The sequence below is a fragment of the Hyla sarda genome, chromosome 2, assembly GCF_029499605.1.
Source record: "Hyla sarda isolate aHylSar1 chromosome 2, aHylSar1.hap1, whole genome shotgun sequence".
Taxonomy (NCBI): domain Eukaryota; kingdom Metazoa; phylum Chordata; class Amphibia; order Anura; family Hylidae; genus Hyla; species Hyla sarda.
This window is the reverse complement of record NC_079190.1, coordinates 100095501-100118931: the sequence shown is the minus strand read 5'-3', so window position 1 is coordinate 100118931 and position 23431 is coordinate 100095501. Positions and strand designations below refer to the sequence as shown.

The window sequence follows — 23431 nt, the reverse complement described above, 5'->3', positions numbered from 1 at the left end:
TATTGGTGGATTTTAGGAGTAATTTCATTACATAAAAGTTATGTTTTACGGCACATGTATTTTTTTATTTTTTTGTATATGATTTCCATGAGGGCTTATGCGTGGCCCTCATCTATTCTTATATTATCTTAGGGTTCAAAGGGCATTCTGGAGATTTCATTTTACACTTAAAAAGCTAAGGACGGGATGATAAAAAAATATAAAAACCTGTACTGTACCACCGATGCCATTCTGACCCTACCAAATCCTGCTGCCAGCTCTTTCTGGTCTTTAAAGGGGTACTCCGGTGAAAACCTTTTTTCTTTTAAATCAACTGGTGGCAGAAAGTTAAACATATTTGTAAATTACTTCTATTAAAAAAATCTTAATCCTTCCTGTACTTATTAGCTGCTGAATACTACAGAGGAAATTCTTTTCTTTTTGGAATGCTCTCTGATGACATCACGAGCACAGTTCTCTCTGCTGACGTTATAATAATAATGCTTTATTTATTTATTGTTGTCCTTAGTTGAATTTGAACCCAAGTCCTCAGCACTGTAAGGCAGCAGTGCTAACCACTGAGCCACCATGCTGCCCTTAGCATACATCTGCTATACATCTGCTATGCATCTGCTATACATCTGCTATGCATCTGCTATGCATGGTTGCTAAAGTGGACAGAGATGTCAGCAGAGAGCACCGTGCTCGTGATGTCATCAGTATTCCAAAATGAAAGGAATTTCCTCTGTAGCATTCAACAGCTAATGAGTACTGGAAGGATTAAGATTTTTTCATAGAAGTAATTTGCAAATATGTTTAACTTTCTGCCACCAGTTGATTTAAAAGAAAAAAGGTTTTCACTGGAGTACCCCTTTAAAGAAAAGATGGCCCACTGTATGTGAATAATTTATTTTTAAATGCTGTCAATCTTATTGTTATCCATATGGAGTAAAATAACACTGTTGTAGAAAAATGCAATGTTTCGGTTAGAGATGCGCGAAGTTACAGCAATTTGATTCATCATGAACCTCGCGGCTCAGCAGTTGTTGACTTTAGCCTGCATAAATTAATTCAACTTTCAGGTGCTTTGGTGGGCTGGAAAAGGTGGATACAATCCAAGGAGAGAGTTTCCTAGAACTGTATCCACCTTTTCCAGCCCCCCGGAGCACCTGAAAGCTGAACTAATTTATGCAGGATAAAGTCAGCAACTGCCGAGTTGTGAGGGTTGGTGACGAATCGAATTACTGTAACTTCGCACATTTCATGTTTCAGGCTTCCAAAAGCCCTTATTCAGGCTAGAAAATCAAGATCTCTGGAAGGAGGGCCACAACAATTCTATAGGGTGTTAGAGTCTATTAAAACAATTCACTCAGGTAGAATGTATTGTGGCTACAGCACCTTTCCAACCGCTTGCATAGGACGAAGTATTAAACACAATCCTGTGCAGTTAAATCTCCAATATAGCAGTCCCGAAGTGAACAGTCTAGGTAGTGCTGCAACGCAGTGGCAGTATTATCAAACAGCAGTAAGAAAGAAATGGAAACAGAGCACTGACCGGTAGTTCTTGATGTAAAGGTATCTTTAGTCTTTGTTGCGGAAACACTATACATGGGGGAGTGGAAAGCCGGGGTGGACTTGAGGCAACGAACTTATCACGAGTGAGTGCTTCCTCTGGCCCCGTAGGGCTGTGTAGCTTAAAGGGGTACTCCGGTGAAATCCTTTTTTCTTTTAAATCAACTGGTGGCAGAAAGTTAAACATATTTGTTAATTACTTCTATTAAAAAATCTTAATCCTTCCAGTACTTATTAGCTGCTGAATGCTACAGAGGAAATTCCTTTCTCTTTGGAACACTGATGACATCACAAGCAAAGTGCTCTCTGCTGACATATCTGTCCATTTTGGCAACCATGCATAGCAGATGTATGTTAAGGGCAGCATGGTGGCTCAGTGGTTAGCACTGCTGCCTTGCAGTGCTGAGGACTTGGGTTCAAATCCCACTAAGGACAACAATAAATAAAGCGTTATTTTTATTATAATAACATCAGCAGAGAGAACTGTGCTCGTGATGTCATCAGAGAGCATTCCAAAAAGAAAAGAATTTCCTCTGTAGTATTCAGCAGCTAATACGTACAGGAAGGATTAAGATTTTTTAATAGAAGTAATTTACAAATATGTTTAACTTTCTGCCACCAGTTCATTTAAAAGAAAAAAGGTTTTCACCGGAGTACCCCTTTAAGAGAAAAGAGCACTGTGTGCACTGGAACCTGGCCGAGCCGTGTCTGAGCCCTACTGCCTGGCTCTTTCTGGTCTTTTCTAGACATGTAGAAAATGTTCACTCTGCCAGTCACTGGCTGAGGTCTGTTACCTGTATGGCAAGAGTTTGACTGACTGAGCTGGCATTTCCTGTTTATTGAGAAAAGACTAGCAATCTTTTTGTTTTTTTTTCTTTATAATCCCACCTTGGGCTCTTTTAAGTGTAAAATTGGGTCTCCAAAATACAAATTGACATCTCAGTTGCTGTGTTTACCATATTTGACTTTATTAATTTCTGCATGTTATATAAGGGGCTTGAAGAGGAAAAGAAAGGAATTAGCATAGTTTTCCTGGACGCTTTATATACAAGTATTATTGATGTGTTTTTTTTTAATATGAGAAATTGAGTGCTTGTACTTTTGGTTGATGGTTAAAATGATAAAAATCCATCTATACATCTCTTCTCCTTTTTCAGATCTGTGGTTTGCAGCTGACGCCAAAGTATATGTGATTTAGAAGCAGATCGTTTTTCTCAGGAAATGCACTTCAACCAGATAAATAAATATTGATTTAATGGGTAAGTATACGTTTTCAATGCCATTAAGACATGTTAATTATGCATTTTGAAGGGTTTTTCTATGACAGTGATGCCTGAGTTTACTCAGCAGAAACCTCTAAAAATGTTTTATCATTAAAACTTTTTCCCTCTTCGAATATCTTTTCTAATGTGAATTGGAATATTCTATAGCCTTTGTTCTGCAGACAATAGTTTAGGTACATTTTGCAGAGATGTCAAACTATGTAATACAATTGAATGTGTGGTCAAAATTTCTACAGAAAACTAAAGATTCAAAAAAATGTACATGGCTTTATGTGTGGTTATGAGCATGTGCAATCTCAATCCTATCGGTTTGTTGGCTATCTTGAGTTTTGAGCTGCAGGAAATAGCCCACTACAACTAAACAGCCACTTTGGACTTTAACATGGCTATGGCTTGGAAGGTGGTCAGTAATGTTTTACTATGTATTGTCCTTTAGCTTAGACAATTATCATTGTTCTCCTTTTCGGCATTGGTTACTCTGATTGTAAATGCTTTTTTTTTTTTTTACCTCTGTTTCAGCTCTCTTGAAGATGCACTGGACACCAGAGCATGCCCAGCCCCTGAATCAGTGGCCAGAGCAGCACCTTGATGTCTCCTCAACTACTTCATCTCCAGCACATAAATCTGATGTGTATCAAAGTAGTCGACAAAGGCTGAATTATGCCTGGGCAAATGATGACATATCTGCACTGACCGCTTCTAACCTCCTAAAGAGATATGCCGAAAAGTACTCTGGGGTGTTAGATTCACCATATGAGAGAGCACCACTAAGTACCTACACAGATGGAGCATTTGGACCTGTTAATGGACAGAAGGGTGACCTTGAGTCTTGGCAAATGTCACATGGGTCTGATAGTTCCTATACAGTAAACTCTATACATGATAGTTTGGCTGGCTCCAAATCCGGCAATGGACATATTGGCTTAGGTAGTCCAACAGTTGCACCAGGCAACTTGCCTGATCCTCTTTATCCTGGTAGTACATGTGGAGCAGCCAATTCTGCGAGTGGTCTTGGTACACCTCAGGATTATACCTCATCTTATAGTGGCACATACCTTCCATCTGGATATTGTAGTCAACCCACTGCAGCACTTCCAGCAAGCCACCCATCATCTCTCCACAGCTCAGGACTTCAGCCAACACATGCATCACCGGCTTTAGTTCATGGATACAGTTCATCTGGCACAATATACAACTATAGCTCAAGCAGCTATCCAACCCAACCTGGATATGGAGGGATGCATCCAGCACATCCCTCTGGTTATCTGCCTTCAGGTATTGCTGCCCCCACACCACTTCCACCTCATACAGCATCATCAAGACCTACTGTGGTCCCTGGTTACACCTACCAAAGTTCTAACCTTGCGCCAATCTCAGTCACCCCTTTGAGCACAGAGTCAAGCAGCTCCTTAAAACGGAAAGCTTTTGATATGACAGCAGAGGAAACTGAGGGAAAATATAGAAAATACAGCTATGAACAACCAAAGACTACCTCAGATTCATCATTTCCGATGTCTGACAATGTACCAAATGAATGCAGAGGCAATGGCTTCAATCGCAATGGGGAAACCCCTCAGATGCTCTTTAAACCTAGTAAGAATCCAGCAGAAGAAGAACAAATAGGAAAGTACAGCAGCCAGTCGATGAAGGCAATGATTTCACCTACATACAATGAAGAGGTCCCTTTAAGATCTGGTGAGGCATTTGGTAAGTTTACGCCACCCGTAATTAATGGTGAACGGAGGGGGAATGAACAAGGACATGTCTTTACACAGAGAATGCAGATTTCAGGGATTAAACCACCAGGATTTTGTAACCCGTCAGATGATCAGTTAAAAAATGTGGATCCTCTTATTTTAGAACTTGTCAATGATGAAATTGTGGACTGTGGGCCACCAGTGCAGTGGACTGATATAGCTGGCCATGTATCCATAAAGGCTGCAATTGAAGAAGAATTAATGTGGCCTATTTTAAGACCTGGTGCATACACTGGAGCCAACAGACCTCCAAAAAGTATTTTACTGTTCGGCCCTTCAGGTTCAGGAAAAAGCCTTTTGAGCAGGTGCATTGCCACCCAGTTGGGGTCAACATTTCTGAAAATTAACAGCGCTGTGCTGGTCTCTAAATGGAAGAACAAGAGTGAAAAAGTCTTGCAGACTGTGTTTTACATGGCAAGCTGTCATCAGCCTTCTGTGGTTTTTATTAGTGAAATTGATCTGCTACTCTCTGCCCATATCAGTGAGGAAAATGCTCACCTTCGTAATCTGAAGTCCCAGTTGCTGTCCTTTTTGGATAGCATAGCTACCTCAACTGATGATAGCATTATCTTTATTGGAACTTCGCAGAGGCCGAACGATATTGATGAAGCTGCTCACCATAGGTTTGCCAAGCGGTTTTACATAGCTCCCCCTGATAATCTAGCGAGAAGGCAAATCCTACACCACACTTTGGCTCAACAAAACTACTGCCTTAGTGAAAGGGAAATGGCCCTTCTTGTTCAGCACACAGAGGGCTACTCTGGCAATGAGCTAATTCAACTTTGCCAGCAGGCCGGAGCCAATCATCTTCATGGTATTTCAGGTCAACTTCAACCCACATCTTACAAAGACTTTGAGGGGGCGTTCTGTAAACTGCGAGCTGGCACTTCCCAAAAGCAATTAGACTTATTTGTGGAATGGAATAAAATGTACGGCTCGAGACATTAACTGTGGAAGGAAATCAGTTTAATACTTTGGCATAACACTGGCATTGTTTTTTTTTTTTTTTTTCTTAGGGTGCGTGTGTTAAGTCCTTAACATGAGTGAAGACCTCGAAGAAGTATTTCTTTGCTGTAAACTTAATTGTGACAATTTGATAGCATCCTTTTTTACATGGGCGTGTGTATATTCTACACATTGACATATTTGTATAGAAATGTTCATAACATTGAATGTTTTTGAGGAAAACAAAATTCACATTTTTTGTTATTGTTTTCACGTACGGAAACCTGTAAGAAAAAAAAAAGTAGCTCTTCACTGTACTCAGGATATCTTCTATTTATTGCCAAATGATGGCAGTGCCACTGTAGTTTGGTGATTCAGATGTTCTGCAAGTATAACATGATCTCAAGGACTTGTTTCCACTGGTTCATCAAAGCCAGTCTGTTCACATGTTAATGTTTTTATCAGCAGAAAATAAGAACCCCTTCATGGCACTTTGGGGAGCCAAGTTCACACTTGTAGATTAGGTGACCAGGAACAACAATCAGTTGCGTTGTACAAGGCTCAAGAACCAACAACTAAGAAGGGATGGAAAGAAAAGTACAGAACACTGCTAGCTAAGTATAGGAACCATTTTTGTATTTTTTTTTTACTTGTTTTTATGTTCTTCATGTTTATTTTGAAATACTCAGGAAAAGTTTACTTCCAAAAAGAATGTTTATAGGACTCATTTTCAAGATCATTTGAATTAGAGACCATAAAAGTACTTGAAGTTATTACCAGGATTGAATGTATTGCCAGTTCTTTCACTCCAGTTATCAGGAACAAAATGTCCTACAAATGTTATGACCCGGTTCTAATGTTTTTTTCCTTAATTATTATTATTTCATTGTTACTGTAGTGTTTATGGAGTAATGTGATTTCAAAATGTGTCAGTAGCACGGTAGATTGGAACACATTGTCAGTACCACTTTTTGGATAATGTTTGCTGTGTTTTGAAAGGTTTATGTCTAAGTTTCACATACATCTTTCTGTTTTGAGAATGTTTACAATTTTGATATAGCTTAATTTGGTAACTAAAAGAGAAATGCATAGTATACCCCAACATAATTCTATCCATATGAAAGAAATAAGACCTTTTGAAAAAGTTGGTTAGGTTTTTGGGAGCCTATTGAATGTTTACCAATAAAAAGGCTTTAAAAAGGAGCTGCCCAACGTACAGACCATGTATTAATTGGCATTCATGAAAAGAAAAATGGAGTTAATAAAAAAAAAAAAAAAAAAAGTTTGCCCAAATATTATTTCCTTTTGTTCACAGCTCAAGTGAAATATAAAAAGAGCAAGTGTTTACACAGGCCATGTATACTTTCCTACAGGTCAATTGCGACCATGGTATGAAGTATTTAAGATTCAGATAAATCACAGTATATCAAGTGTGTCATCTACAACACTATTGATACATGACCACGATTACATGAAGGTGATAGGTGATATGGGCCCCAGATTCATTACAAGTAAATAATTTTATTGGTCTATGTATATGGGGCACCCACAATAGCCACACTGCCCTCCCGGTGATAAACATGAACATAAACATATCTTGTCTAGATTATGCACAAAATACAGGTTAGATACTTTAATTTATTTATAACATGTTATAATTCATTAGTTTACTTGATGAAAATATTTAAAAGCATCATTTTGTAAAATGACCAAAGAACTCGTAGTTTTTAAGTAAAGATGAATGTAAAATACCAAAGTGTTTAGGGATAGAGATTATTGTTCTTTACACTGAATGCCAAATCGCAGTACTGTCCACCCACATCTCCCATAGGCAGTGTTCATACAGATTGTTTACTGATCACTGGTGGTCTTGTTTGTCTCTTTATGTATGCCTCTTTTTCATATGAAAATATGTTCTCGTTAAACCAAAGTTTGTTAGTGAATAATATTTTGAAATATTGTAATAGAAAGTTCTATTAGTTTTATAGTACATATTTAATCGGTTGCCTCCCGCCTTCTCTGTAACTCAGTCCGGAGTCAAAAATTATTAAAATTATACTTTGTTTTCATTTTGATTTAAACCAAAGATGCTGAGAATTTCATTTTGTACAGTTCAACTATGATGGGTTGCGATGTAATATACTGTATGTATAATATTCAGACTAATGTGGTTAAAATGTTGCAATGTATGCTGTTCATTAACGGAATGTTCTGGCATATTAAAGGACTGAGCACAGCTCTTGAGGATCAAATGTTTTATGTTAGTAAGCCTATGGCTGGCCCCATTGTAATGTGTAGTATGTATCTAGTATACCAGTTGTTTGTTAGCTGGTCCTTTTAAAAGTAGTCTTGTGATATTTACATATATCATCATGACTGGATCTCAATAATATTGTGTAACGTCATTCTTAAAAATGTCAATGCTGTTTTTTTTGTATGAAAAGCCTTGTCCATGCCGGTATTCAAGATAATGTACATATTAGGATGGAAACCATACAGATCACAAATCTTTATTTGTCCTACTAAATCCTACTGTATTATTTGCCAAGTGAAGTCGTTTTTAACTTATGGTGGCCATATGGATATCATTTCTCTGGCATGTCCTGTCTCCTGTTTGCGTCTTCTCAAGGTCAGCTTCATGATTTCTATCTCACCATCCATCTTGTTGCTAGTTGTCCTCTCTCTTCTTTCTTCCTTCAATCATTATTTTCTTTTCCATTAAGCTAGCTCTATAAAGAATCTGCATCTGGTCATATTCAAACATACATATGTAATAACCAATTGTCTACATGTCCCTATATGTACAACTATGACTTTTCAAGGGGGAGATGTATCCAAAATGATGGCCTTAGATAAACTTACTGCTTGTTTAAAGGGGTACTCCGCTGCCCTGCTTCCAGAGCTCTACTCCCCAGCGTCCAGAAGTTTATTGTTTCGAACATTGTGTGCGGGCTTCCGTGTTCAGGGCCACCCCACGTGACATCACGCCCGCCCCTCATGATGTCACGCCCGCCCCCTCAACGAAAGTCTATGGGAAGGGGGCGCGACGGCCGTCACGAGGGGGCAGGCGTGATGTCATGAGGGGCGGCCCTGACAAGGAAGCCCACACATAGCGTTCGGAACAATAAACTTCTGGACGCTGGGGAGTAGAGCTCTGGAAGCAGGGCAGCGGAGTACCCCTTTAAAGAGAAGTTTAGTCAAAATCATGTTTGTATCCTTTGTGATATGACAAGATCACATTGCTGTACCCTATGATCTCTGGTAAATTCTGATTTCTATAATAAAAAAAATCTGGCACTGCTTAGAGCAAGGGTCTACATATCATAGAGGGTGCTTAGCCCAGGTTACTTTTTCTACCGGTAGGAAATTGTGCAAGACTCCTTACCGTACTGAACTGCACTGTTGTCACATTAAGTGATGGGAGGATTGACCTGAGGGGTGTGGAAATGCAGAGGGAAATAAACACCAGACTTTTCTACCCTTAGGGGTACAAGGCAAAATCTGTGGTTGTAATAGGAAGCCCATTTCAATCGTTTCTTCCATTATTCCACTGGCTAAAAGATTTAAAGAAGCACTATGGGTTAAAAAGGATTTCCTATCAGGACAAGTGATATTATGACATGGATGTTCTAGAAGCAGAACAAAGAGACCCCAAATTTGTTTTATCCATCAGACTGGCTGCCATGTAATACAGCATTTCCACTACAGTGGCCGTGGCATGTAAAACCCCTAGCTGGTCGCTTTGCTTGTCAAAGCAGCGGTTTCCTTAGATCTCCAGATCTGGATCAAGAGTGATTAGCTGATCATACTGGAGACTTCCATATTAATAAGTGTAATGAGGATACAGTAAGAAAAGCTTTTTTCTGGTGCAGTGCTTACCATGTATTTATGCAATGTTTGTATGAATAGACATTTAGTGTTTCATACATTAGTTGGCACACAAAATAAAACAATAATCTAGAAAACAATAACCACATACACATTCACGTTCATAAGGAATAGGAAACTAAACTAAGTATTGGAGTATTTTCTTAACTCTTACTGTCCCCCTTGTAAATATGATAGTTGTGTCCACTGATATTGCAGTGCAAGACTAGTCAGAAGTCTAATAATTCTAATTTAGTGGTTAACCACAGTAAACCAAACCATCTATAAATCCATTATTACTTCACTGTCAGTTCCCGCCTTATCATACATTCACATGGATTAATTCCAGATGTTCACAATTCTTGTACAATCACATTTAGGATTGCTTTGTACTAAAGAATTGCACCCTTCATAACAAAATTAATCGAGCACTCCTATTTTCTCTTTGTGCTGCAACACAACTAGGGCCTGTTCGATATCAAACCCATCACTTGCATTGGTGCTAAAATCATTTCCCCCTAACTACCTCAAGTAAAGGAATGTTCCCATAGACTCCCTAATTGTTAATAATGTATCATTGATCCCTGATAAAGACGTTGCCTCTTCTCACACCCATTGGACAACTGTTGTGGTTAATCATTTAGGACTTTATGACTTAATGGTATCTTTTAGAGCCGGCACAAAGTAAAATACACACAACCTATTTATACTGGTTTGTAAAAAAGCCATTCACAAACTCTTGAACAGGAATGCCATGGGGTTCTGATACCACAAAGAGGGCATTATTAATTGTAAAAAGTCAAGTATCACAATGATATTCCCATGTAGTAAGTCAACAGGATAGGTGAAGATTTTTGTCGATATGTACAATTTTTTTGAGCAGATAACGGTCGAAAAGAACAAACAGACAGAGATACAGATGATTGTAAGACCAAAAAGGAACTACTTTATACAGTATATAGCTACAAGTCTCGAGGGTAATAATGTTTTGTTTTTTTTCAGAATATTTTTGCACCGTTTCAATTGTCTGCAGATTGATACAAACACTCCATTGTGTTTTTTTTTTTTTTTTTTGAGACTTAATATAAATATTTACTTCTACCATTAAATTTGGCTCATCTTTTCGAAACCTTTACAATGTATTGAAACACCAAGTGTTAAAATATTAATAGCTTAGCAAATGATTGCTATTGATTTTAGAGCAGTCTTTTATTAGAACAATTACACATGACTACTGTAAATCCAAATAAATAATAAGTATAGAATTTCATCTCCTGCATTAAGCACGGGTACATACTGGACGTAATCACTATGATGGTGTGAACTTGGACAACAGAATTACATCTCATGCTATAAATTCCATCCTCCCACTACAATAAAATCTAATGAATGAGCAATACACAGCCAGTAAATTCCACTTAATTCTGTAACAGAGTGATCCCAGCCTTGGATTTGACTCAGGAAATGAATGCATCAAAATAAAGAATTCTTTACCGGCATAAAAAGGCTTATCGTGCACTGAAATACAAGCTTGCAGTGTTACTCATAGGGTTGGTGTGTGAAGCACACCACTCACAAACAATACTCTCTTTGTGCATGTAATTATTTCCAACTGTTTTAGGCTGAAGCTTCTAAATCTGTTCTAGAGACCCCCCTCTTCCTTCGGACAATATCACCTTGTTGGTTCTCACATTGGTTTGCATTTTACAATTTTTTGGGGAATTTGACTTCCACATTTCTTACAGGAATGTCATTCTTCTGATGGGACTTTCAATCCTGACAAGTTGTGACACTGTCTCAGGCATTAGACATGCACACTGCAATTTCAATATAAATTATTCTTCTTCCCATGTAGTAACTGATTGTGAAATATTACCACTGTTAAGGGTATGTTCACATGACGGAATGACCGTGCGGAATTCTGTCGGAATATTTTACTTAGACATTCCGAGGCAGACAGTCCTATTGATTTAAAGGGGTACTCCGGCACTTAGACATCTTATCCCCTATCCAAAGGATAGGGGATAAAATGCCTTATCGCGGGGGTTCTGCCGCTGGGGACCCCCGTGAACTTGCACGCAGCACCCTGTTAAAATCAGTCCCCGGAGCACGTTCGCTCCGGGTCTGATTACTGACGACCACAGGGCCGGAGCATTGTAATGTCACGGCTCCAGCCCCGTGTCACATCACACTCCGCCTCCTCAATGCAAGCCTATGGGAGGGGGCGTGACCACGCCCCCTCCCATAGGCTTGCATTGAGGGGGCGGGGAGTGACATCACACGGGGACAGAGCCTTGATGTCACAATGCTCAGGCCCCGGGATTGCCAGTAATCAGACCCGGAGCAGGGTGCTGCGTGCAAGATCGCGGGGGTCCCCAGCGGCGGGACCCCCGCGATCAGGCATCTTATCCCCTATCCTTTGGATAGGACATAAAATGTCTAAGCGCCGGAGTACCCCTTTAAATGGGATTCTGCTGCACTGTGCACACGGTGGAATTTCTGTGGGGTTTCTGACTTGGAAATCTCGATTCCGGCATCCGCAGAAAAATATGAATGTCAAGTCTTTCTGCAGATTTCGCTCGGAAATGCATTGCCGTCTATAAGACTATAACACCCAACATCAACTGTAAAAATTTAACACAGCAGACCAATGTATTGACAGATAAATGTGATGGCATCTATCATGCTTATTCATGTCACATGATTGGCAGAAATGGTCTACATTGGTCTTATTGGCCATCTAAAATCTCTAGTGCATGGTCACCTTTACTTTAAAACCACAATGTCATGTACTGTAATATTTAGTGCTTAGTCCTTTACCACAAACTTCTAATGGTAAAGCAATACTGTAGAAATGGGTTTTTAAAATAGCTTTTAAGGTTAGCAAAGGAATGCTTCATAAAATAGATGACATTTCTATAATGGCTTATCACTGTTGTCCAAACGATGACATGCAGAAAGATGGCAGGATAAAAGTGTCTATACTCATCCATTTCGGAAAATCATTGCAGTACATTGTCGTCTTTCCTTGATAATAATCTAACCCTGGAATCCTAAAAGGGGTATTCCGCCCCTACACATCTTATCCACTATCCAAAGGATAGGGGATAAGATGTCAGATCGCCGGGGCCCCCCTGCTGGGGACCCCGGGGATCGCTGCTGCAGCACCCCGCTATCATTACTGCACAGAGCGAGATCGCTCTGCACGTAATGACGGGCAATACAGGGGCCAGAGCATCGTTACGTCACGGCTCCGCCCCTCGTGACATCACAGCCCGCCCCCGTCAATACAAGTCTATGGGAAGGGGGTGTGGCGGCCGTCACGCCCCCTGCCATAGACTTGCATTAAGGGGACGGGCCGTGATGTCATGAGTGGCGGAGCCATGACGTCACGCTGCTCCGGCCCCTGTATCGCCCGTCATTACGCACAGAGCGAACTCGCTCTGTGCAGTAATGATGGCGGGGTGCCGCAACGGCGATCCCCGGGGTTCCCAGCAGCGGGACCACGACGATCTAACAACTTATCCTCTATCCTTTGGATAGGGGATAAGATGCCAGGGGCGGATTACCCCTTTAAGGGTCACTCGAGCAACATTTAAGCATGGAATTCTTATGGCATAAAGACTGTAGACTAATGCTGACTAGTATAACCTAAATTGATACAAAACAAGAAATAAGAGACAGCATGGATTTGACCGAGAAATAGTGTAAAGATGTTGGGGTGAAACAATAGATTTGAACATCAGAGTGATGGTAAATGATTGGTGGATACTGGCTAGATACCAACATATTGTTTATTGTGAATACATAGAGACTGTAACTCCCATAATACTTAGGAAGGTGTTTATAGTGTATCTCCACATTTATTGTGCGTAACATAACATATGAGGGGATAATTAACCAGCAATTCTTTAATCCATTGTTACTCATGTACTCCTAGATAGCATTCTAAAAACAGGGCTGGACCATTTGAGGAATTTTATTTCTATTTCATTACAGCAGATCTGTGACCAAGCTAGAGATTGTTTTATGGCCGTCTATATGAGTGGTCTCCTACCTGTGGCTCTCTATCTGTTGGCACTGGCATGGTGTATAGTTTGCATCTATTCTATGTAATACAGTGATCTCTCAACTTACAATGGCCTAAACATACAATAGTTTCAACATACAATGGTCTTTTCTGGACCATTGTAACTTGAAACCAGACTCAACATACAATGCTATGGAATCTGTGAAACGTGTCAATGGCTGGAAGAACCGACCAATCAGAATGGATATTTCATTGGTAAAACCTGTGTTTTCCTAAAGTGTATGCACTGACTGGTGTCTGGTAGCGCCCCCTACAGTACAGTGAGGTATTACATGTTCTGTACTCTTTACCTGTGTCAGGGTTAGCTTCTCCTTTTCTCCCTTCTCCATTTTCCTTTTTTTAGGACATTGCGTGTTCTGTACTGGACCCTGAAGAAGCTCCTGTCCTCTACATAGACCAGTGTTTCCCAAAGAGGTTGCCTCCAGCTGTTGAAAAACTACAACTCCCAGCATGCCTTTGGCTGTCCGGGCATGCTGGGAGTTGTAGTTTTGCAACAGCTGGAGGCACCCTGGTTGGGAAACACTGAAATAGACAGTGATTTACAGCTCCCAGCAGATCTTTCTTACTTTTATATGTAAGGATTTGCTTTATCTATATTAGTTATCTACTTATTTATCTTTAATCCTCACTTTTTCCTATTTTTGGAGGACATTTTGATGGCTTCAGAACCAATTACCAGGTTTCCATAGAGTTACAACATACAATGGTTTCAACATACAATGGTCGTCCTGGAACCAATTAATATTGTAACTTGAGGGACCACTGTAGACTAGTAATAGCTAGTAATAACTAGAAAGATGGTACCACAAAGTCACTCTAGAAGCCTCTAGGACCCTAAATATGAAGCCACATCTCCAGGCTGTTACTTCAGGCTGTCCAAATGTATCATCATTTAATAAGGCCGTAAAAAAAATTAGTTTCTTATCTTGTTAGCCTAGTTTAAAGGTTTTGGGGACCAAATCATCAATGATCTATTACTAGGATAGGCTATTAATGTATGATCAGTCTGGTCTGGCCCTGGGACCCCATGGATCAGCAGAATAAAAAGGCTTTGGCTCCTCTGGGTTCACTGTAGCTCATTTGTTCTGATGACAGGAGCCAAGGTATCTGAACCCCCTCTGATCACTCATCGATGCCTTATTATAAGAACAGACCTTCAATGTTTTGTCATTACAAACCCCTTTCAGATGACATCCAAATAAAAGCTACAACTGTTGGAATTGTTATGTGAATCATAAGAAAAGTTCATACATAGTCATTTAACTCTCCCTTGCCCTTTACCTGATATGTTAGATATTTTCTTGTTCTTGCCAGATGTAGCGATAGATGCTAGTGACCTTGTTTTAGAACATCTGTAAGAATTCACCACAATACAAACCAAAGGAACCCGGAATAATTCATTGTTTGCTGAATGTAACAACCCAACCTGTCCTCAATGTGTTTTATGGTAACAATCCATCTTTGCAGAAATTGCAGGCCTCTCCAGCTACTGAAGGAGTGCATTTTCCAAAAAGTGGTACTGTGTTTAATGGAAAAGGTTTTCATCTGCCCGTGTCACATCTTCTGTAACCATTTCTACCTCATTTTGCAAAGTATTGTACATGAAGTATTTATTTCATGTCCTTTTAATGTTGGGATACTCTTGAGCTGTGATGGTCTACCTCAAAAATACTGTATTTTAAAAGGAAAAAGTATTACGCAGTATTAAAGAGATTATGTGAACTTTCGACATGTCTGTTGTTTTTATTGCTTTTTTTAATGCAAATTTTTAAATACCTAAATCATACCTGCTGTTTGTCTGTTTAACAAAATATTCAAGTCAAAAAGGATACACTAGGGGTATATATCAGTGTATTAAAGGAGTACACTGGATAGAAAAACTTATAGGTGTCAGATCATGGAAGGTCTGACTGCTGGGACCCCCACAATCTCCTGTACCGGGCCCCGGCTCTTCTACTAAATGGGACGCGTCTACCACAGCATGAAGCGATGGCTGATATGCTCCATGGGAGAGCAGAAGATTTGAGTTTAATGCTCCGGCTCTACCATAGAGATGCATTGAGGGGGCCTTTCAGCCTTCACTTCGTGCCGTGGTTGACATGTCCCATTCAGTAGGAGAGCCGGGGGTCCCAGCAGTCGGATCCCCCACCATCTGACACTTATTTCCTATCCTTAGATCTCTTTTAACAAACTCTGGTAAATAAAATCTGAGCTGTGACTGATTTTTTTTTAAAGCACATTTGGGGAGATTTATCAAAACCTGTCCAGAGGAAAAGTTGCCCAGTGGCCCATAGCAACCAATCAGATCACTTCTTTAATTTTTAACAAGGTTTCAACAAAATTAAAGAAGCAATTGGATTTGTTGCTATGAGCAACTGGGCAATTTTTCCTCTGTAAAGGTTTTGATTAATCTCCCCGGTTATGTTTAATGGAGATTCCGCAGTCCCATTCACATGGTGGAATTTCTGCTGCATAAATTCCGCATTTCACAAAAATATAAGACCTTTATTTAAATTTTACAGAACTCCAAGCAGAGTCCCATTGAACTCCGGTTGAATTTTGAATTTTGGCAGAGTTTGTTGTTTTGAGCACACAAATTCCGCAAAACTGCAAAAATGTCACAACAAGCTGGAGTTTGACAGGGATAGCAGAATATCCATTGCGTGAACATAGCCTTAAGCTGGGTACACGAAGATCTGTCCTACACAACCTGTGTTTCCCAACCAGGGTGCCTCCAGGCATGCTGGGAGCTGGGAGCTGCAGCTGGAGGCACTCTGGTTGGGAAAAACTTCTGTAGACAGGCATGGAAAGAAGGCAGCCAAACTTTTTCAGTCCTGAACAACTCTCATTTAAGACACTAGTAAAAGATTGTGAATGTTATGTGTGAATGACAATTGTCAGTAAGACAACACAGCACAAAACACCAATGTGGATGCATGTGAGCTTACTGAGGTGGTTTCTTCAATTTTACGAATATTGTGCAGAATCTGTCAGCACATCGGTCATTAGGGTATATTCACACGCAGCAGACGTGTTTCATAAAGCCATATTTGTCCCATCCAACTTAATGGAGCTTAAAGGGTACCTTTCATCAAAAAAACTTTTGATATATTATAGATTAATGTATGCAGAATAACTTTCCAATAGCATGTTATTAAAAAATATGCTTCTTTCCATTTAATTTTCCACTTTGAAAAAATGACCACTAGGGGTCTCCCTACCAGTCCTTTTTTATAGATTTCAGACTCATGCAGGAGCCCTAAAACTCAGACTGCATCCGGGACACAGACAAGTGCAACATTGCTCCCTGGCAGTGAGCAGTGGTGAGTTTGTGTATGTTCCGGATACAGTCTGAGATTTAGGACTCCAGCATGAGTCTGAAATCTATAAAAAAGGACTGGTAGGGAGACCCCTAGTGGTCACTTTTTCAAAGTGGAAAATTAAATAGAAAAAAGCACATTTTCTAATAACATGCTATTGGAAAGTTATTCTGCATACATTAATCTATAATATATCAAAAGTTTTTTTGATGAAAGGTACCCTTTAAAGGAGATTATGAACATCCTGTTATGTGATTATTTGCCACGTTCACCACAGCTTGCACGAAAGGTGGGGCCTAGGAGGGAAGAGGCTTAGGCCCTGACTGCTGTTACTGACTGGTATAAGTGGGGGTGGGGGGTGTTGGGATGTACCACACTGCCCAATGTCCCCATCAAGTGGTGCACTAATGCTACTGTGTTACATGTGCTGCCTGCGGTGAGGCATCGGGCAGCACATTATGTTATGGGATGAAGCAGTCATATCCAGCAGATCATACCTACATATTCTACAAAGCACTCCATACCTGCAAGTGCGGGACTGCTGGGCAGCGCTTCTAGATGTTGGAAAGAACAGTGAGCCAATGAGGAGCAGGTTTATCACGTGTACTGCTGATGTCTATTGATGCTGCCCAATGGTAACATGCCTGCAGTTACAGAGCAGAGCCCGCATGGGAAGATGCTGCACCCCTCCCCCAGCACCGTACAGAGCCCCCTCCCCCAGCACCGTACAGAGCCCCCTCCTCCAGCACCATACAGAGCCCCCAGCACTGTACAGAGCCACCTCCCCAGCACCGTAGAGTCCCCAGCACCGTACAGAGCCCCCTTCCCAGCACTGAACAGAGCCCCCAGCACTGTACAGAGCCCCCTCCCCCAGCACCGTACACAGCCCCCTCCTCCCTGCACCGTACAGAGCCCCCTCCCCCAGCACCGTACAGAGCCCCCTCCCCAGCACCATACAGAGCCCCCAGCGCTGTACAGAGCCCCCTCCCCCAGCACCGTACAGAGCCCCCTCCTCCCTGCACCATACAGAGCCCCCAGCGCTGTACAGAGCCCCCTCCCCCTTCACTGTACAGAGCCCCCTCCCCCAGCACCGTACAGAGCCCCCTCCCCCCTTCACTGTACAGAGCCCCCTCCCCCAGCACCATACAGAGCCCCCTCCCCCAGCACCGTACAGAGCCCCTTCCCCAGAACCCCTTTAACAATTTCCACAGCACAGATCTACAGATATACTATATGCACTGACAATATACATTTATTTTTCTTATTTAAAAAAAGTTTCCTCCAGATTCCATGAATATAAACATATTTAACTGGCTAGTCGACATGACTGCCCTTCATTTAGAACACAAGATTTAAATACAGCAGATGGTGTATATACATTCATGTGTCACTGTATATCGATTCTAAGTGAGAAGGACACAAAATGTTTTCTTGTCAGACTGCGACAAACAAGAAGACGACATCGGTGATAACATATCCTTGTGGAACATAAGCCATTGTCTTCCATGTATTAATGCTGAGCCTCAGGGATATCTCTTATCTGAGAGTGGAGGTGTCTTGTGACCAGGCCAGATGCACAACCAAAAAGCAGAATGTTTTTGACTCTCATAGCCATGAGCAAAGCATTGCTCCTAGAAGATAACAGATTGCCCCAGGGCTTGGAAAAGCCCATTAATATAAAGCTAACCACATAGGAGAGTCATCTGCATGTGAACATTTCTCATCATTGCTTCCTAAAGAAATACATTTTCTAAAATTCTAAGAATTCATGTAAATATAAGGTAAGAAGGGGTTAACAGACCTGCTTAATATACAGACATTGCCTATTTGTTGTGAAGCAATTGCTTTATTATTACAGTTCTGGACTTATAAGTGTAGGTTACCTGAACATCGAGGGGATTTTTAGTAATACCCAACATAAGGGCTATTACCAGAGCCTCCTTAATAATACCCATTCAGGGTTAGGTTTAGATAGACCCCATTGACCTGGCATTGTTAGTAGACACCCTATATTAGAATCACCAGTATTTGACAAATCTATTACCAGACTATAGGCTGAGATAAGCTTTATATAGTTTAGCATTATATGCTGCAATGGTATAACTTTAAGCAGAGGGATAGCTTAGCATCCTCACTCAGATTTGACACGGCTGCCCAGAGCCCTAACAGCTCGCCGGACTGGACAGATGCTGAGGCAACTATACAACAACCACTGAGTATTGTGCATGGATCCTATTCCTATCAATGAGACTCCTGCACAATACTTGCTGGGTATCAGATGATTGTCTATGCAAATGACCTTCCCAGCGTGCTGTTGCATCCTTCCTCAGGACATTATACTTCACAACCCTGTTTTGTTTTAAAACTTTATTTATAATTTCAGTAAAGAAGATAGGAACATGGAGATGAGGCTTATAAACTTTATAGAGATAATACTTTAAAGAATACCTGTAACCAAACTAAACTTTTCATATATTGTTCCTTATGTCATTATAAGACACTTTGTAATTTACTTGCTGTTAAAATTCTCAACCTTTATATGTTTTTTATGTGATTGAAAAGAATGGCCACTAGGTGGCTCCTTGCAGCAAGTCAAACAGTTAGTTTGGTCTCCTTCCGACCTGGCAGGAGACCAAACTCAGGAAGTGTGTGTGTGGCATGGCGAGGCACAGCTCTTGCAGGCTTTAGTGACATCGCACCTGCTGGGGAATGCCCACTTTCTCCTGCCGGGAGCTCACACAATGTGACCGAGGGGAAAGATATGATACAGAGATTTTAAAGCTCAGAAATTTTTAAAAAAGATCGAGGAGTGTTAGGAGTAGTTAGGGGGAAAAATCTGAGTTAGTTTCGAAAATATGGTTTGATGGCAGGTACTCTTTAAAGGGTCACTGACATGCTGGTTCCCCCGTACTAAACCAAATACACTTGGTTATAGTGGGGGTGAACACTATAGATTGGTCCCAGGGTTTTTAAAATATGACCCCCATTGCTAGAATGTTAATTAGGTTTAGTGCGTAAGACAGCTTGCCAAGTTTCCCTGCCTCTGTCCTGTATGCTGCTATATGCCTGACTATCTTATGCATTTCCATTATTCTGCACTCTTACTCCCTAGTCATTACGAAGGCGCATGTGTTCTGCACCAGAGCTCTCACGTGGCCACAGGCTCTAAAGTCACTAGGATGTGAGAGTGAAGAATAATGAATATGTATGAGATGAGCAGGCATAGCACAGCACACAGGACGGAGGCTGGGAAGTGATGCCCCCTGAATGTAATACTGCCACACACTGCACCCCCTAAATATGGTACTGCCACATACTGTGCCCCCTACATACAATACTGCCACACACTGTACTCTCAAAATGAAAAACTGCCACACACTGCTGTCTTTTGAATATAATGCCAATAACTGTCCCCTCTGAATATATATTGCAATACACTGTTCATCTGAATATACTGCCACACACTGTCCCCTCTGAATATATTGCCACACACTGTTCATCTGAATATACTGCCACACACTGCCCCTTCTGAATATACAATGCCAAACACTGTTCATCTGGATATACTGCCACACACTGGCCCCTCTGAATATACAATGCCAAACACTGTTCATCTGGATATACTGCCACACACTGTCCTTCTGAATATACAATGCCATACACTGTTCATCTGGATATACTGCCACACACTGGCCCCTCTGAATATATTGCCATACACTGTTCATCTGAATGTACTGCCACACACTGTCCCCTCTGAATAAATTGCCATACACTGTTCATCTGAATATACTGCCACACACTGTCCCCTCTGAATATATTGCCATACACTGTTCATCTGAATGTACTGCCACACACTGTCCCCTCTGAATAAATTGCCATACACTGTTCATCTGAATATACTGCCATACACTGCCCCTTCTGAATATACAATGCCAAACACTGTTCATCTGGATATACTGCCACACACTGGCCCCTCTGAATATATTGCCACACACTGTGCATCTGAATATAATACTGTTGGACACTACACCCTTGAAATATACTGATATGCATGTGTTCCCTGATATTTGTTTAGTGTTGAGCGGCATAGGCCATATTCGAATTCGCGAATATTCGCGAATATATGAACGAATATTCGTCATATATTCGCGAATATTCGCATATTCGTTATATTCTCGTTTTATTTTCGGCGACAATTCGTGTATGCGAAAATTAACATATGTGAATATTAGCATATGCAAAATTAGCATTCGCGAAAATTCGCATATGCGAAAACTAGCATATGCACATTTTCACATATGCGAATTTTCGCGCGCCAGTCTCACACAGTAGTATTACAGCCTTCTTTACACCACACAAGCTGGAAGCAGAGAGGGGTGATCACTGTGATGTGTACTGTGAAAAAAAACAAAAAAAAAAAAACGAATATTCGTAATTACGAATATATAGCGCTATATTCGCGAAATTCGCGAATTCGCGAATATGCGATATTCGCGAATAATATTCGAATTGCGAATATTCGTGAGCAACACTATATTTGTTATAATACATACTGACATCAAATTATAATAAACACTATACCCTCCAATATAGATAATAATAACATTATTATTAATGATAATACATACTTTTCCCCTTAAATTGTATTTTAATAACCACTATGCTCCCTGATCTTAAAAATAAAACACCCCATGCCCCTGAAGTGAATTATAATACACACCATACCCCCTGAAATTATGTAGAATACACACCATTTCCTCTAAAATTCATTATAATAAACACTACGCCCCCAAATACTTATAATACATACATTTTTAACCCTTTTTTATATTCTATATTGAACTATATTCTTGACTTGTATAGACATTTTTAATGAATTTTCAGTAATATAATCTATTTTGTAACCTTTCTTTCAAGTTCTTAGATTTTGGATGTAATGTAAAAACTCCTTCAAATTGACATCACATATTCTGAGGGGTAAGGATAACATACTGTACTAAACTGCAGACTGTTAATATATCTTGGTAGTTATGCATTAGAGATGATTTGTTTCTCTGGCAGGGGGATTATTTAGGAAATGAATAGATAAGCAGATATAAGGCCAATTCTTCATCCTAAAGATATGCAATTATTCTGTTGCACAAAGAAACTGGAGTCTTATTGATGACTTCATTTTGGTCCATATCTACTATAGATCACAATGTAAGATAATATTAATGACCTTCTGATCTGCAAAGTTCATTATATAAACAGCAAAATAAAATGGATTAGACCCAAAAGAAAGGTAGGTTAGAACCCTGTGCAGGACTGTTTTTTTTCTTTTTTTTAATCCCGCTCTCGTAAGGTCTGTGTCTCACTCCCAGAACATATGTGTGTCCAGTCCCACCTATTCCTGCAAAGATTTTGACACAGCTTTTAAAGATAGTCCACTCTGGCATTTTATCACCCCCTTAGGCCATTTCAGAGGCTTCCGGTACTGTGTGTGATCTTGCAGGACCTGCTGTATGTTTGTTGACTGCTTGCAAAAACCTCATCAGCACCAGCACCAGCAAGTTAATGATTGGATTCTGCTGGACCTGCAGTATCCCAATTCTGATGCAGGGCTCTAATGTATGTCTAAAATTAAAACATCTTAAAAAGAAAAGATATTTTGAGACTAATCTTGGTGGTGTTGCCAACTAAGAAATTACAAATGTTTGACCCAGGGGAAGGAAAGTTTAGCTTGGACTCGAAGGTTGGAGAATCTCACTTCTTCCTGCAGCCCATTCTGTTCGTGAGCTTGTACAGGGCACAGTCTGCTGGTTTGCATAGTGGAGGGGGGGGGGGTTAGGTTACTGTAGAAAAAGCACATATTTCTTTTTAAATAACTGCTTATTTTTATTTTTTCCACAAAGGTTTTGATAAATGTTACATATAACATGTAAAAAAAAAACTATAAAAAACAGGAAAAAGGAAAAAGAGCAAATACAGAAATGCCTCCAATATAAAGTTAAACATATCAAGGGAAGAGATAGTTACATAGTTAGTATGGTTGAAAAAAGACATACGTCCATCAAGTTCAACCAGGGAATTGAAGGGAAGGGTGTAAGGGGATAAGGGAAAGGGATGTAGTTTTATAATTCTGCATAAACATTAATGTTATTTTGTTCCAGGAATGTATCTAACCCTGTTTTAAAGCTATTAATTGTTCCTGCTGTGACCAGCTCCTGAGGTAGACTGTTCCCCATATTAGTTTAGTCGCACGTCTCTGCACCCTTTCCAGCTCCGCAGTGTCCCTTTTATGGACAGGCGACCAAAACTGAACAGCATATTCCAGGTGAGGCCGTACCAATGCTTTATAAAGGGGGAGTATTATGTCCCTGTCCCTTGAGTCCATGCCTCTTTTGATACATGACAATATCCTGCCGGCCTTTGAAGTAGCAGCCTGACATTGCATGTTATTCTGTAGTCTGTGATCTACAAGTACACCCAGATCCTTCTCTACCAGTGACTCTGCCAGTTTAATCCCCCCTAAGACATACGATGCATGCAGGTTATTAGTACCCAGATGCATAACTTTACATTTATCCACATTGAACCTCATTTGCCAAGTGGATGCCCAGACACTTAGTCTATCCA

The 23431-nt window shown here is 40.4% G+C and overlaps 1 protein-coding gene across 6 annotated transcripts in view; it reads left to right on the top strand.

Moving 5' to 3' along the window:
• The window catches only part of LOC130358833 (fidgetin-like), a 107390-nt gene extending 98961 nt beyond the window's left edge, over positions 1-8429 (top strand). For all 6 annotated transcript variants that reach the window (XM_056562686.1, XM_056562691.1, XM_056562688.1 and 3 more), the window contains 2 exons: positions 2709-2810; positions 3354-8429. In XM_056562686.1, the coding sequence (XP_056418661.1) occupies positions 2807-2810; positions 3354-5539 (2190 nt within the window). In that variant the 5' untranslated portion in view covers positions 2709-2806 and the 3' untranslated portion in view covers positions 5540-8429. The remainder of the gene's footprint in view (positions 1-2708; positions 2811-3353) is intronic.
• Positions 8430-23431: the final 15002 nt, after the last annotated feature.